The 16,353-nt window shown below is 46.8% G+C and overlaps 1 protein-coding gene across 1 annotated transcript in view; it reads right to left on the reverse strand.

Moving 5' to 3' along the window:
• Positions 1-15,771, reverse strand: part of GC (GC vitamin D binding protein) — a 37,441-nt gene extending 21,670 nt beyond the window's left edge. The window contains exons 1-3 of the mRNA XM_048482721.1: positions 15,628-15,771; positions 5,951-6,020; positions 2,402-2,534 (exon numbers count right to left, since the gene is read on the reverse strand). Coding sequence (XP_048338678.1) covers positions 2,402-2,534; positions 5,951-6,020; positions 15,628-15,691 — 267 coding nt within the window. The 5' untranslated portion in view covers positions 15,692-15,771. The remainder of the gene's footprint in view (positions 1-2,401; positions 2,535-5,950; positions 6,021-15,627) is intronic.
• Positions 15,772-16,353: the final 582 nt, after the last annotated feature.

Genomic DNA, 16,353 nt, shown 5'->3' on the forward strand with positions numbered 1-16,353 from the left:
TTTATGTGCGGTTTTATGCTGTACACCGCCCAGAGCCCCTCGGGGATGGGGCGGTATATTAAATAAAACAAACAAACAAACAAACAAACAAACAAACAACAACAACAACAACAACAACAATAATAATAATAGATCTCCAGATGATGAAGATCATGGCTGCTTTAAGAGGTGGGCTTTGTGGCATCGTAGCCGGCTGAGGCCCCTCCCCTTCCCAAACCCCGCCCTTCCCCATCTCCACCTCCAAAATCTCCAGGTGTCTCAAGCCAAAGCTGGTGACTCTGCTGGTGGGTCAGCTGTAGCTGCAAGTTGTTAGGGGTGTTTGGGTACACTGGAGATGCAAAATTTCTTGATACTCTAAAGCCGTGGGTGGGATTTCTTCCAGCCTTGGGACTGAATGGTAGGAAGAAAGCCAAGGTGCACTCAAGGTGCAAAAGGGCCCAGTGAGGAAGGCTATTTCCATGATGTCCCCAAACTGTAGTATTTGTAGATGCCTAGGGACACCAGCCTTCAGGTGAGACCTGGGGATCCTCCAGAATTACAGCTTATCTCCAGACAACGGAATAATAAAATCATAGTTGGAAGAGACCTTTTGGTGACCTTGCTAGGATGTATACTTAGAGTTAGATGCATCTTGGGGAATTGTCTGCGTTTTCTTGTTTTTGTCTCATACTAGGGTTGCCATATCCATGTTGGGAAATTCTTGGAGATTGATCATAGAATCATAGAGTTGGAAGAGACCCCAAGGGCACTCCAGTCCAACCCCCTGCCATGCAGGAACACACAATCAAAGCACTCCTGACAGATGGCCATCCAGCCTCTCTTTAAAAACCTCCAAAGAAGGAGACTCCACCCCCCCCCCCCGAGGTCGTGCATTCCACTGTTGAACAGCCCTGACAGTCAGGAACTTCTTTCTGATGTCTAGGTGGAATCTCTTTTCCTTCCCCTTGAACCCATGACTCCTGGTCCTAGTCTCTGGAGCAGCAGACAACAAGCTTGCTCCCTCCCCAACATGACATCCCTTCAAATATCTAAACATGGCTATCATGTCACCTCTTAACCTTCTCTTCACCAAACTAAGCGTCCCCAGCTCCCTAAAGCGGATTTTGCATGGGCCAAAAATAGCAGTGTGAAAATGGTGTGAAATGGTTTAAAACAATGTAAAAGGGTTTACACCAGACCTGGGCATTATACGGCCCGCGGGCCACATCCGGCCCGCCGGATGACCCTGACTGGCCCCCCTGCCTTGCTGGGGACCAAGGAGTCTTTGAAAGCCCCACAGAAGCCGGTTGCCTTGGCTGCCAGTTTCTGCGGGGCTTTCAAAAGCACCTCGCCCCCCTGCCTTTTGGCCCGGCCCTCCACAATATTTTCTGTTTCTTATGCGGCCCCATGGAAAAAATAATTGCCCATCCCTGGTTTACACCATTTTCATGCTGCTGTTTTTGGCCCATGCGGAATCTGCCTAAGTCTCTCCGCAGAGGGCATGGATTCCAGACCTTTGACCATTTTGGTCGCCCTCCTCTGGACTCGTTCCAGCTTGTCAATGACCTACTTGAATTGCAGTACCCAGAACTGTACACAATATTCCAGGTGAGGTCTAACTAGTACAGAATAGAGAGGTACAATCACATCCTTTGATCTAGGCAGAGATCCGTTCCTCTGGAGAAAAATGGCTGCTTTGGAGGGTGGACCCTGTGGCATTGGCCCCACTGAGGTCCCGCGCTCCCCAGGCTCCACCCCACAAATCTCGAGGAGTTTCTTAACATGGATCTGGTAATCCTACTTACCCATTTCCCCAGGGCAGTGGTTCTCAACCTTCCTAATGCCGCGACCCTTTAATACAGTTCCTCATGTTGTGGTGACCCCCAACCCTAACATTGATCCATTTTACAGACGGAGAACAGTGATGCAGAGAGTCTTAGGCGACCCCTGTGAAAGGGTCGTACGACCCCCAAAGGGGTCCCGATCCACAGGTTGAGAACAGCTGCCCTAGGGGGATATGGCAACCCTTTGGAGTCCCTGGAGAGACCCATAGCCCTGGGGGTATAAGCAGTGGTGGAATCCAAAAATTTTAATAACAGGTTCCGATGGTGGTGGGATTCAAGCAGTGGCGCCGCCGCACACACGCACCTCCAGTCCCTATTGGGCAGGGAGGTTGCTTTAGTAACCCCTTCTCGGCACTCAGAAAAAATTAGTAACCACTTCTAGAGAAGTGGTGAGAATTGGTTGGATCCCACCCCTTTGTATAAGGAACAATGAGGAAAAGAAGTATATGTGAATAATTCACAAAGGGAATTACATTTTAAGCAGCATTTCTGTCAATTACAAGTGAGTCTGAGAGACCGGTTAGGACTCCCACGCCCCATGTGCACTTATATCGTGAAGGGCAAATGCAGAAACATACTTCATTCTCATAGCAATCAGGATCGGCTCCTTCCGGGCAGCATTTTTCGGCAATAGAGAGAATTTCGTTTGCCAGATTTATGATTTCCTCGTATGTGGCGTTGGAATATTTTCTGCTGCTTGCGATAATTGCTCTGTGGACAAACAGGTAACGAGAGATTCAAAATCATATTCTGGGAAATTATTTTGTTCCCTTGCTTCATAAATCATGTTAATGCGCAGAACAGTATTCAGCACACATGAAAGTGGAGCTTTACGACAGATCACAGGTAGCCCCCTCCCGCTCGTCAAAACAACAACTTCTTTTCCCATCTTTCTTTTTCTATTTTCCCACCCATTTTCTTCTTCTAATCTGGCACCTCTGACATTGGGTTTTTTTCTGCACAGAACATTTAAAACATTTTGCAAGTAAGAACATAAGAACATAAGAACAAGCCAGCTGGATCAGACCAGAGTCCATCTAGTCCAGCACTCTGCTACTCGCAGTGGCCCACCAGGTGCCTTTGGGAGCTCACGTGCAGGATGTGAAAGCAATGGCCTTCTGCGGCTGTTGCTCCCGAAGCACCTGGTCTGCTATATCGGTATTTGCAATCCCAGATCAAAGAGGCTCAAGATTGCTAGCCCTAAAACGACTCCTCCTCCATAAATCTGTCCAAGCCCCCCTAAAGCTCTCCAGGTGAGTGGGCCATCCCCACCTCCTGTAGAAGCAGATGACCAAACACCAACCACACGCTATGCGTGAAGAAGTGTTTCCTTTTATTAGTCTCCACTTCTTCCCCCCCCAGCATTTTCAATGAATGCCCCCTGGTTCTAGTATTGTGAGAAAGAGAGAAAAATTTCTCTCTGTCAACATTTTCTACCCCATGCATAATTTTATAGACTTCAATCATATCCCCTCTCAAACGTCTCCTCTCCAAATTCAAGTGTTTTGAAAAGAACTGTTTTGACATTTTTGTCTGCATAGCGTGGAAAAATAAAGCGTTTTAGGTGAAAATGGCCCTTCCCCTTTTTAAAAGAAACACACAGACTTATCTTTGAAGCTACAGAGACTTGAAATCTGCGTATATTGCTGATTCTCATATCGTGTCTACGTAGCTTCAATGACACCTCACCCAACATTTTAAAAAATCTGGAAAAATGTTTGTGTAATCGGCAGCTAATACTCAGTTTATTAGTGCACAACAATGGTGGAAATGGCGGGCAGTCACGATGCCAAGTGACAAAACATTCGTAGGATACTTCAGCAAATAGCGGATGGCATGGAGAATCAAACTAAAGAGGCAGAAAATGGTGGGCTGCAAACAGCGGAGAAACAAAAGTGAGAGCTTTAACAATCAGGTAGGGGAAATAAAACTTTTCCTGATCTCCGCGCAGCAAGCAGGAAACATTTTGAAACTGTTTCAGGGAAAAATATTGCTGGGGTAAGAACCGTTTCCAGGTTGTATGGTCGCATTTTATAGCATATTCTTTTCTGATGTTTCGCCAGAATTCGGTGGCTGGCATCTTCAGAGGATCTGATGCCAGCCACAGATGCAGGCGAAACGTCAGGAGAGAATGCTGCTAGAACACGGCCATACAGCCCGGAAACCACACAGCACCCCAGTGATTCTGGCTGTGAAAGCCTTTGACAATACAAAAATATTACTGTTTTCAAATAAAACAGTTTTGGGCTGAAATAAAATGTTTCCAAGTTGTTTTGACCTTAAAGCTGTGCAGAATTCCTGCAGGAAACTTTTTTTATATTCTGGCCTCAAGATGTTTTAATTGTATTGTGTGGAATGGGCTGTTATTTATGTACTTAAAACCTTTCTGTGCCACCTTTCCAGCCTGTTCTGGATTTCGATGGCAGCAATCAGTTAAAACATTTAAGAAAATTAAAAGGAATATTTATAAAACAACTCAATATAAATACTGTGTTTCTCCGAAAATAAGACAGTGTCTTATATTAATTTTTGCTCCCAAAGATGCGCTATGTCTTATTTTCAGGGGATGTCTTATTTTTCCGCTCCACAGCTGCATGCTGTGGTGTTCTGTTCGATGGCCATGCTTCCAAACAAAAACTTTGCTATGTCTTACTTTCGGGGGATGTTTTATATTTAGCACTTCAGCAAAACCTCTACTACGTTTTATTCTCAGGAACACTGAACAAACCCGAAAAATCTTCACTGGCTAGGAGAAGATAGTGATGGGAGGGGATGAATGAATCACCCTGAAGATGGAGTCTGACAACTTTGGTGTCACAACAAAAAGGTCAATTTATGGGTTGTTGACTGTCTAACCTCAGATTAGGGGTCAGGTAGGTTCACGTGGCTATCCTTAAGGTATGGTGGCCCCAAGCCACGTATGGCTTTAAAGGATAGTACCACCATCAAGAATTTTACATTTTGGGTGGCTGCAGAAGTGGTGGAGAGATAAGAAAACCTTGTTCTGCTAACAGAAATTCTTTCCATCAGCAGAAATTAGTGCTGGATCAGCTCCACTGACTTCACAGTTTCCATACTACTTAAAAGAAGGGTGATAATCAGCTAGTATATGGGTCAGAAAAACAGATTCTGCTAAGTGCTGGCCCTGACTTTCTCCAACCTGCCAATTCTCCTTGGCTCTAGATCAGGGGTAGGGAACCTGCGGCTCGAGAGCCGCATGAGGCTCTTCTGCCCTTGCACTGCGGCTCCACGAGCCGAGCTGCTGGCTTCATCCTTGCCTGCCCTGCAGGCAGCAGGGCAGGCGCACCAACTGCCCACGGACAGCTGGGCCGCGCCACGGGCTTCCCCTCTCGCCCGCCCCGTTGGGACAGGGCAGGAGCTTTCCCGGCGGACGGCAAGGCCGAGCCACCAGCTTCATCCTTGCCCACCCTGCAGGCAGCAGGGTGGGTGCACCAATTGCCCGTGGACGGCTGGGCTGTGCCGCAGGCTTCCCCTCTTGCCTGCCCCGTTGGAGCAGGGCGGGCACTTTCCCGGTGGCTGGTGAGGCCGATCCGCTGGCCCCATCCTTGCCTGCCCTGCAGGCAGTATGGCACATCCATGGCGCTTTATCAAAATGAGTGGAGTAATGCATGCATAGACTAGGCCGAAGCTGCTGGTTCATTCTTGCTCGCCTCTGCAGGCAGCAGGGCGGGCGCATCCATGCACTTCTCAGAATGAGTGGAATAAAAGGTAAAAAAACCCCAATATATACAGTGTTATCTTTATTTTAAATGTCAAAAATTATTTGTGGCTCCAAGTGTTTTCTTTTCCCGTGGAAAACGGGTCCAAATGGCTCTTTGAGTGTTAAAGGTTCCCTACCCCTGCTCTAGATAGTCTTGCCAGATGCTGAATTGGCTCCCTGGCCCGCTATACTCCTTCAAACCATCCCAACCTATCAGGATCTGCTCAGTTCTCCCCTCTCCAGGTCGTTTTGAGCTGGAAAGTTGTCAGCCTACATAAAGGAATAGGGAAATATTTCATGATCTCCTTCACCTCTATAATTTTGCAGATGGTGGCTGCTGTCCTGAATGCCAGCATGGCTGAACATAAGTGTGTGATTCAGGAAAGGGAGTCTTCAGGATACATACCCAACTCGAAAATTTTGTTTCCCTAAGGCGTTGAATTCTTGACAGACTTTTTCTTTCATGTAATCCCGCCCTGGAAATACCAAAGAAGAATGGCAATCAATATATTTTTTAAAAATCTCAGTTGCATTTCATGCAGTCAGATATTTAGTATTCTTCTGTGCAAAAAAAGAGGCAGAGTTTCAATTAAACACGGTTGCTTTTGAAGAAGAGTTTGTTTTTACACCCCAGTATTCTCAACTGTAAGGACTCTCAAAGCGGCTTACAAACTCCTTCTCTTCCTCTCTCTCTAAGGCTCATTCTGCACATGCAGAATAATGCGCTTTCAAACTGCTTTCAGTGCTCTTTGAAGCTGTGCGGAATGGCAAAATCCACAAGCAAGCAGTTGTGAAAGTGGTTTGAAAACGCATTATTTTGCATGTGTGGAAGGGGCCCAAGACACCTTGTGTGAGGTAGGTGGTGCTGAGAGAGTTTGGAGAGAACTATGACTTCCCCAAAATCACCCAGCAGGCTTCGTGTGGAGGAGTAGGGAATCGAACCTGGCTCTGCAGATTAGAGTTTGCTGCTCTTAACCTGCAGTGGAGCAATAATTTCGCAGTGCCCCTTTTAAAGGACTCAAAGTCAGAGGTTGACAGCAAGAACAATGCAAAATACTCTGAAGCAATGTCATTCAAAGAACTGGAGAATGGTAGAAGGACCTCCATTGTAACTGTAATACACTGAATGGATGAACTGAAAACCAGAGGCGTACCAGGGGTAAACAAATTGTCTCCAGGATGCCCCCAGGCTTTACCCCCCAACCCAGCTCCACCCCTGATGCCCCAGGCTCCACCCCCACTGCCCTCAACCCTGCCCATGTCACCATGGACATGGGCAAGGTCTAGGGTGCCCACCTCCCCCTCCAGACTTCCTCTGCCGGCTGGGCTCCCAGGGTGTCCAGGGTGGGGATGAGGGCACTTGGAGGCAGCAGGAAGTCCTGCTGCCTCATTTTTGCACGCCTCGACTGGCAGGGAAAGGGTCGAAGCACGCAAAAGTGATGAGGCAGCAGGAGTTCCTGGTCACGTGGGGGGCCGATTCTGCGCCCCCCAGGTGACCAGAAGAGTGGCGCCCAGGGACAAGGGGTACCCCTTGTCCCTAGGTAGATACGCCACTGCTGAAAACAAAACACAAACGTTAAACCGTTCATCAGGACCCGCTAAAATGACACATAACAAAATCCAGCCTTTCAAGTTTGCCCAAACTCCTAATCATGCAGGAAGATGGGTTTGCCAGCGCCAGGTTGGGAAACACCTGGGGATTTTTGGGTTGGAGCCTGAGGAGGGTGACATTTTGGAAGGGAGAAACTTTGGAAGGGAGGAAGGAGCAGCAGTGGCGTAGGAGGTTAAGAGCTCGTGTATCTAATCTGGAGGAGCCGGGTTTGATTCCCAGCTCTGCTGCCTGAGCTGTGGAGGCTTATCTGGGGAATTCAGATTAGCTTATACACTCCCACACACGCCAGCTGGGTGACCTTGGGCTAGTCACAGCTTCTCGGAGCTCTCTCAGCCCCACCTACCTCACAGGAATTGTTTACAGAGGGGAAGGGCAAGTGGAGATTGTCAGCCCCTTTGAGTCTCCCTGCAGGAAGAGACCAGAGATTGTCAGCCCAACTGAGTCTCTCCTGCAGGAGAGAGATGGGGGATATAAATCCAAACTCCTCCTCCTCCTCCTCCTCCTCCTCCTCCTCTTCCTCTTCTGCTTCTTCTTCTTCTTCTTCTTCTTCTTCTTCTTCTTCTTCTTCTGCTTCTTCTTCTTCTTCTTCTTCTTCTTCTTCTTCTTCTTCTTCTTCTTCTTCTTCTTCTTCTTCTTCTTCTTCTTCTTCTTCTTCTTCTTCTTCTTCTTCTTCTTCTTCTTCTTCTTCTTCTTCTTCTTCTTCTTCTTCTTCTTCATTGGGGCATAATGCCACGGAATCCACCTTCCGAGGTGACCACTTTCTCCAGATAAACTGATTTGTGAATCCGGGAGATCAGTTGTAATCCCAGATTTCCAGGCACCACCTGGAGGCTGGTAACCACAGGCTAGCTGTAAGAAGGAACTGGAGAGGGGGGATGTTAGACCACAATTTTAAGGCCTTAGCTGGGAGATGGAACTACCTTTTGATGCAGCCCCCTTGAAAGCTCCATTTATGGTACCTTTTAAATCCATTAAACTGCTTGACTGATGGAGACAAGAGCTTTTTTCTTTAAAAATCCCTTGAGCAACTGCTTATCTTTCAATAACTTGTTTAGAAAATGTTTCTGCCGTTGGTGATGACTTTGTCCCCTCGGAGAGTCATAATCACCGACTTAAAGGCAGCTTAGCGTCAACATTATGGCTTCTGAAAACTCGCAGTGCTTAAAAGGGTCTAAAAGCCAAAAGGGAAAATGTGTCTTCAAATCCCTTCCCTTCCACTCCCCGGAACAGGCACCTTGCAAGGTAGGTGCGGCTGAGAGAGTTCAGAGAGAACTATGGCTGGCCCGAGGTCACCCAGCAGCCTTCGTGTAGAAGAGTGGGGAATTGGACCTGGTTCTCCAGATTAGAGTTCACCATCTGGAGCTTGGTGAGCCCAATCCCCTCTCCACACACAAATGCAGTGGTGGGATCCAAAAATTTTAGTAACAGGTTCCCTCGCCAGCCTCCCCTCAGCAAAGGGGGCAGAGGCGTACCTAGGCAAACCTGAGCCCTGGGCAAAACCTGAGTTGGATGCCCCCCCCATGGGCAGCCACCCCACCACGACCCCAAAATATTTTTTTGCACCAGGTCATTTCTAAATCATCATCCCATTATAGAAAATGGCCCAACTCACAAATCTGAACACAGCAATGGTGAAACACACAGGTTCTTTGATAGAGACTGGTGAGATAGAAGGTACGAAAGGCTGAGAATCAATGAATTGCAGTACCTGAAAGGGATTAACCCAGTTCAGGGAGTTACATTATTAGTCGCAATTGCTATATGGAACCTTCACGTTCAAAGGCAGGATGCCTCTTGGGGAGGCGAGGGCGTGGAGATGGAGAAGCGGACCCAATTAGTAACCCCCTCTCGGCACACACAAATAATTAGTAACCCACTCTTGGGAACTGGTGAGAACCTGCTGGATCCCACCTCTGCACGAATGGCTTCCAAAAATCACAGCAACAACAAGCAGCATATAAAACATAACCCAAAGTGACATCTAAAATGTAACCCTTGTTTCCACAGACGCCAATCGTTGCCTGAAAGGGTGAAGGGCACACACGCGAATAGCAAAAAGGAAACGGGTTCATTTATTACGACTGCAGCCCATTATGAACATGCTGTGCGGAATCCACTTATGTTTCGTTTTATGCTTATTAAGGACAGAACTCCCGAAACAGAAACAACGGGATTCATTAAAAACAATGGCTGTGTGCTGACCCAGAAACGGCACAGAATGGACACATGTTTTTGCATCTCAGACACCCTCTTTCATCAACTTCAACTGGTCTCTGGAACCAGCAGAGAAGAGTAGCAGTGGAGAAGAGAACTGGGCCAGAAAGAGCAGAGTGAGCTCTGGTGTTCATTTTGGAGGGCTTTTCTCAAAGCCACATCTTTTAAAACAGTGTATTTTAACAGGGGTTTGCAGGGGTTATCTCTTTTTCCCCTTGCAAGGCTGCTGAGAGGTGGGGCTTAACAGGGCTTAACAGAAGTTATCTCTTGTTCCCATTTATATAACTGCCATCTATTTTTTTTTGCCGTCAAGTCGCAGCTGACCTATGGCGACCCTGTAGGGTTTTCAAGGCGAGAAACACTCAGTCCCCTTCCGCACATGCAGAATAATGCACATTCAATCCACTTTCGCAATTGTTTGCAAGCGGATTTGTCTATTCCGCACAGTAAAATCCAGCTTCGAAGGGCATCGAACGTGGAGTGAAAGTGGGTTATTCTGCATGTGCGGAGGTGGTTAGCCATCACCTGCCTCTGTATATTGTTGTGGACCAGCCCTCAAATACCAATCCAGACACAGTGATTCAGCGGGTGCAGTTATTTAATGAACACACAAAGGCTAGGAACAGAGACTGTGACAGTGGTTCTCAACCTTCCTAATGCCGCGACCCTTTAATACAGTTCCTCATGTGGTGGTGACCCCCAACCCTAACATTTGTCCATTTTACAGATGGGGAACACTGATGCAGAGAGTCTTAGGCGACCCCTGTGAAAAGGTCATTTGACCCCAAAAGAGGTCCCGACCCCCAGGTTGAGAACCACTGGACTTTGACCTGCAAACTGAAACTGAAAGTGTTATTGCCACAAAATGGCTCAGCTGCAACCTCTCTTTTATAGCCAGCCTCCCATTCCCTAGTGCACAGGTGTCAAACTTGCGGCCCTCCAGATGTTATGGACTACAGTTCCCATCATCCCCTGCCAGCATCATGCTGGCAGGGGATGGTGGGAACTGTAGTCCGTAACATCTGGAGGGCCGTGAGTTTGACACCTGTGCCCTAGTGCAACTGGGTTACTTTAGTTGTGCTCCTGTAAGGACTTAGTATCCAAGTCAGCTTGCCCCATGGCTGCTAACATGTTACTGCGTCTCCTCTACTGTAGCCTAGCATGCAGTCTCCTCCTGCGTTGCTCCTGGGGCTTTGGAGACAAGGAAGAGGAAGATATACATCCCCCCTTTCTCTCCTATAGGAGACTCAAAGGGGCTTACAAACTCCTTTCCCTTCCCCCCTCACAACAAACACCCTGTGAGGTGGGTGGGGCTGAGAGAGCTCCGAAGAACTGTGACTAGCTCAAGGTCACCCAGCTGGTGTGTATTGGAGTGTACAGGCTAATCTGAATTCCCAGATAAGCCTCAGCTCAAGTGGCAGAGCAGGGAATCAAACCGTGTTCCTCCGGATTAGAGCACACCTGCTCTTAACCACTACGCCACTGCTGTCAGGGCTGGTAGGCTCCTTTTTGCTCATTGTGAAGAGGTTGAAGAGTCTCAGAGCTAGATCCTGGCTGGGGAATCTCAGAGCTTGGACCTGGCTGTGGATTCCCACCTGCATGCTCTGCCTGTGCCTCCGGACCTGGTCCTGCGGGGACTAATGACTGGTCAGGCTCTGCATTTACAAAACTGTCCCCTCCTCTCCATCTGAGTCTTCCTCCCAGGGATCTCCACCAAGACCAGGCTGAGCCATAACACTTCAACCCTGGCCTTCTTTGGTGGCCTCCCGTCCAAGCATGAGCTGTTACTTTTAAGTTTTGGCTGTGTCTTTGTTTCTGCTCTGACCCTCACAGTTTGTCCCAGTTAGAAATGAGAGAGCTTCAGCTTTCGAAATGGTGGCTACATATTAAAAAAAAGATCTTTTCCTTGGGCTTCTCTTGGGAGGCCCTACAAATGCTCACCGCTCCTGAGATTTACCATCGCTTAAAGTCTAGATTATTCAATCAAGAATATCAATTTCTCCTGAGCAAAGCGCAAAGCTCTTGCTCTCCAATATTCTTTGGGATTATCCCTCAGCAATCTAGCCCTGCTATATATCTGGAAATATCTTGTTACTCATAATTGGTAGATAGCCAAGACTAGAGCAAGGTGTAACTCTTTTCCGTCAGTATATCTTCAAGGACGCTTCTCTTATATACCACAAAATGAGCGTTGCTGTCATTTTTGTCCTAATACAACTGATTCACTTTCTCATATTCTGCTTCACTGTTCAAAATACAACAACATCAGAACTGATTTGAGAACTGTATTACCAACAGGATTTATGCTCCTGATCAGAACTGCAGAAAAAACAATTGCTGCTAACCTGCCTTCCATTGAGGACCTGTATACTGCACGGGTCAAAAAAAGGGCTGTGAAAATATTTACTGACCCCTCGCATCCTGGACATAAACTGTTTCAACTCTTACCCTCTAAACGTCGCTACAGAGCACTGCACACCAAGACAACTAGACATAAGAATAGTTTTTTCCCGAATGCCATCACTCTGTTAAAACAATAATTCCCTCGATAATGTCAAACTATTTATTATATATTTATTATATAATTACTGCACTACTTTTTTCATCATTCCTATTACCCATCTCCTCCCAATTATGACTGTATGACTATAGCCTGTGCTGACATTTCATTTTATTTTATGATTTTACATTTTATGTTTTTATTACTATTGATTGTTTCCTGATTGCTTACTAGACCTATATGACAATCATTAAGTGCTGTACCTTATGATTCTTGACAAATGTATTTTCTTTTATGTACACTGAGAGCATATGCACCGGAGACAAATTCCTTGTGTGTCCAATCACACTTGGCCAATAAAGATTCTATTCTATTCTATTCTATTCTATTCTATTCTATTCTTTCTGATACGATAAAAATGGCTAAGCTTCTCAATAACTCTAATGCTGAAATCTCTGAAGCTGTTGCTACATTTTTACTCTGTGTACTGCAAGTTGTGCAATAATGATCTTTTATTGTATTTGGAATTCATGACACACTCCGGTTTTATGCCTAATAAAGGTTTTGGATTTGGATTTGGCATGAGCTATGGATGACCCTGTTTAGTGTCTGAGATCTGGTGAGACGGGTCTAGCCTGGTCTATCCAGGTCAGGGCAGCTGCTGTCCACAGCGGTCTAGAATTCTACTCTTCTCGCTTAGTGCCCAGAGCAATCTCTGAATAAGAATGAAAAGCAGGGCTGCAGTTCCACCACAGCCCTGAAGAGGGTGCCGTTGTGCTGCAGATTTTGGAAAAGACAGCTGGCTTGCAAAAGGCGCCAGAGGCATTGGTTTATCGGAGAGAAATATCTACTACCTGCACAAACACTTACAAAACATCCCTATTAAGACAGTCTCAGAAGAGGTGGCTGTTAGTGCTGTACCTACAGCAGGCACTGAAGGAGTTATTAAGGAACAGCTAATCCCACAAAGTAGTATTGATTTAGGTTACAAAGTGCATTTTGCCGGAGCCCCTAAGGCCACACTAGATTAAATGTCAAATAGGACCTCTGGAAACTTGGCGGTGAGTTTTTCTTTAGCGTCAACAAGCATTTCTTTTGGGAGACGGAAGCTTCCGTTGTTCCTTGCTTCTGGAGTTACGTCTGATTAGAGTTGCCAGATTTAGTGGTTAAGAGCAGGTGGGTTGTAATCCAAGGAACCAGGTTTGATTCTCCGCTCCTCCACATGAACGGCAGACCTCCGAGGAATGCCAGGGGCGTGACCCAGTGACAGACAATTGCAAAGTACCTCTGAACCTCTCTTGCTTTGAAACTCCTATGGGGCTGCCATGAGTCAGCTGTGACTTGACTGCAAAGAAAAGCGTGGCAGAGATCCGTTCCCCTGGGAAAATTGCAGCTTTGGAGGCATTATATCCTGCTGAGGTTCACTCCACCAAATCTCCAGGAATTTTCCAATGCAGAGCTGGCAACCCTGTAATCTCTGACCACCCATTTTTTTTTCATCCTGGTTTTGCAGGTCGGACCCAGTCAGGGTAAAGGAGGTTTAGAGTCAGCACAGCAGTGTGATATGGCAGCCAAGAAAGCCAATGCAATCCTGGGATGCATCAATAAGAGTATAGTGTCTAGATCGAGGGAAGTAATTGTACCACTCTACTCTGCATTGGTCAGACCTCACCTAGAGTACTGTGTTCAGTTCTGGGCGCCGCAATTTAAGAAGGATATTGACAAGCTGGAGCCTGGAATGTGTCCAGAGGAGGGCAACCAAAATGGAAAAAGGTCTGGAATCCATGTCCTACGAGGAGAGACTTAGGGAGCTGGGGATGTTTATCTGGAGAAGCGAAGGTTAAGGGGGGGGGGTATATGATAACCATGTTTAGATATTTGAAGGGATGTCATGTCGAAGAGGGAGCAAGCTTGTTTTCTGCTGCCTCAGAGACTAGGATACAGAGTAACGGGTTCAAAGTTCAGGAAAAGAGATTCCACCTAAACATTAGAAAGAACGTTCTGACCGTCAGGGCTGTTCGACAGTGGAATTCACTGGCTTGAAGAGTGGTGGAGTCTCCTTCGGAGGTTTTTAAACAGAGGCTGGATGAACATATGTTGGGAGTGCTTTAATAGCAGGGGGTTGGACTTGATGACCCTTGAGGTCCCTTCCAATTCTATGATTCTATGGTTACTGGTACTTATGGAATACTGCCTTGATAAAGCTCTGGGAACTAGGAGTAAGGGATTATCCGGACAGGCTATGGAGGAAAAAAATCCTTCCACATAAACATCATTCAGAATCTAAACATCCCAGTCCATCGGTGAGCATTTGCACTAGCCTGACTTAATGTTTTTCCATCAAATGCTATAAGTGGAAGGTACAGACAGATCCCATTCCAGCAGCGATTACGCTTATCTGGCTGCAATACTCCAGATTCCTTGTGGTATTTGTTGCTCAATTGCAAACAATTTGTCCATCAATGTCTGTCACTGGAACTATAAATGAGAAGGGCCTCAAAAGTCTAAAAGAAGATAAATGAATAAAACTTCTTCTGCGAGATAAAGGCCCATGTGCAACAGATATTGTGGCAAGAATTCTAGCAGCCATATTGCCCCAATCTATAGCAAAATGTAGCGTTTCCTGATTCTTCCTATCTGGCCCAGGCATGCCAGTTTTTAATCTCTGTTGAATGTTTCAACCTCAACACCTTATGATCAGCGGCGGGATTCAGCCGGTTCGCACCACTTCGGCAGAACCGGTTGTTAAAATTGTGCTTGTAAACAACCAGTTGTTAAATTATTTGAGTCCCACCACCGGAACTGGTTGTTAAATTATTTGAATGCCACCACTGCTTATGACAGGGGTGGGCAATTATTTTTTCTATGGGGCCGCATAAGAAACAGAAAATATTGTGGAGGGCCGGGCCAAAAGGCAGGGGGGCAAGGCGCTTCTGAAAGCCCCGCAGAAACCGGCAGCCAAGGCAACCGGCTTCTGTGAGGCTTTCTCAGGCATGTTTCCGCTTCCCCAGCAAGGCTGGACGCTTGAAAAGCCCCGTAGAAGCTCAGCAGCCAAGGCAACCGCTTCTGCAGGTTGTATCAGTATTTCGCTCCCCAGCAAGGCAGGGGGGGCCAGTCAGGGTCATCCGGTGGGCCGGATGTGGCCCCCGGGCTGTATAATGCCCAGGTCTGGCTTATGATATTTGTACCAACTTTTTTGTCTCAGTATCAATAAAGGTAAAGTTGGGTTGAGTTGATCTATAGGTTGATTACCTCAGTTTACAGAAGATGCTGCCACCATGTGGGGTAAGAACCACTAAGTTCTATACAAAAGGGATCCATAAATGTCAAACTCATGGCCCTCCATATGTTATGGACTACAGTTCCCATCATCCCCTGCCAGCATCATGCTGGCAGGGGATGATGGTAACTGTAGTCCATAACATCTGGAGGGCTGCGAGTTTGACACCTGTGTCAGGCTGTTAGTTATGATGCTTACTTAAGCATATACTATATTGTGCTGACTTAAGAGAGGAAGCTCAGAACAAAGTAGGGTTGCCAACTCCAGACTTGGAAATTCCTGGAGATTTGATAATCCACCCTCCAAAGCAGCCGTTTCCTTCACGTGAGCTGATCTCTGTCTGAAGATCAGTTGTAATTCTGGGGGTCTCCGGGTGCCACCTGGAGGTTGGTGCTACAGCAAAGTCTTGGGAAAAATGGAATATATCAAAGCAGCAACACATATGAAAAGATTGAAAACGGCAAAACGTAGCCTTACCTCTAATCATGGCATGGCTCGTTGCCAAAGTAAACAGCAAAACGGTTATCGTTGCCGTCTTCATTTTTGCCCCTCTGCGGTTCCAACGGCACTCGGGGCTTGTTGGATCAACGCAGCTCGCTAACGGCAGGTTCCTTCAGGAAAAAAAAAGCTGAATGGGTCATCCTGCAGTTTATACCCCCAGTTTCCTGATCAATGATTAATTGTGGCTTAAAGGCAAAAGGGCATCTATCCTTGGACTGGCAGAGATAAAAAAGAGGTACCTGGGAAAGGCAAACAGACCTTTGTGGGGTGAATGGTCCTAAAGTGTGCTCAGTTGTAAATATTAACTGAGCTGTGCTCGGGCAGCCGGGGTTTTTCCAGCAAAGTGCAGAGACAGATCAGAGACCTGTGGTCCAGCTTGACCGTTAGCTTGCCTCTGGCAGTGCTAAGTGCATTGAAGGTGGCTCAACGCAGCGTCCCACAAGGGGTGTGCTCCCACGACTGTGTTCAGGCATTGGAGAGACAATTTGTTCCACTTCATTTGTACATTACAACCTAGAGCTGCAGCTATTTGCCAGTGTCCACACTAGGAATCCAATGGGCACCGTGGAAATTGCTAGCACCTTTTTTGGCACCCACCAAGAGTTTTTAGGTAATTAATTGGGCCAGGTGGGCCTTTTGCCCAGCAAGGCTTCTGATTGGTCATTGACTATTGGGTTGGCTGTGCAGATTTTTAAATCATGT

This window comes from Sphaerodactylus townsendi, unplaced genomic scaffold (genome assembly GCF_021028975.2).
Source record: "Sphaerodactylus townsendi isolate TG3544 unplaced genomic scaffold, MPM_Stown_v2.3 scaffold_20, whole genome shotgun sequence".
NCBI classification, from domain to species: Eukaryota; Metazoa; Chordata; class Lepidosauria; order Squamata; family Sphaerodactylidae; genus Sphaerodactylus; species Sphaerodactylus townsendi.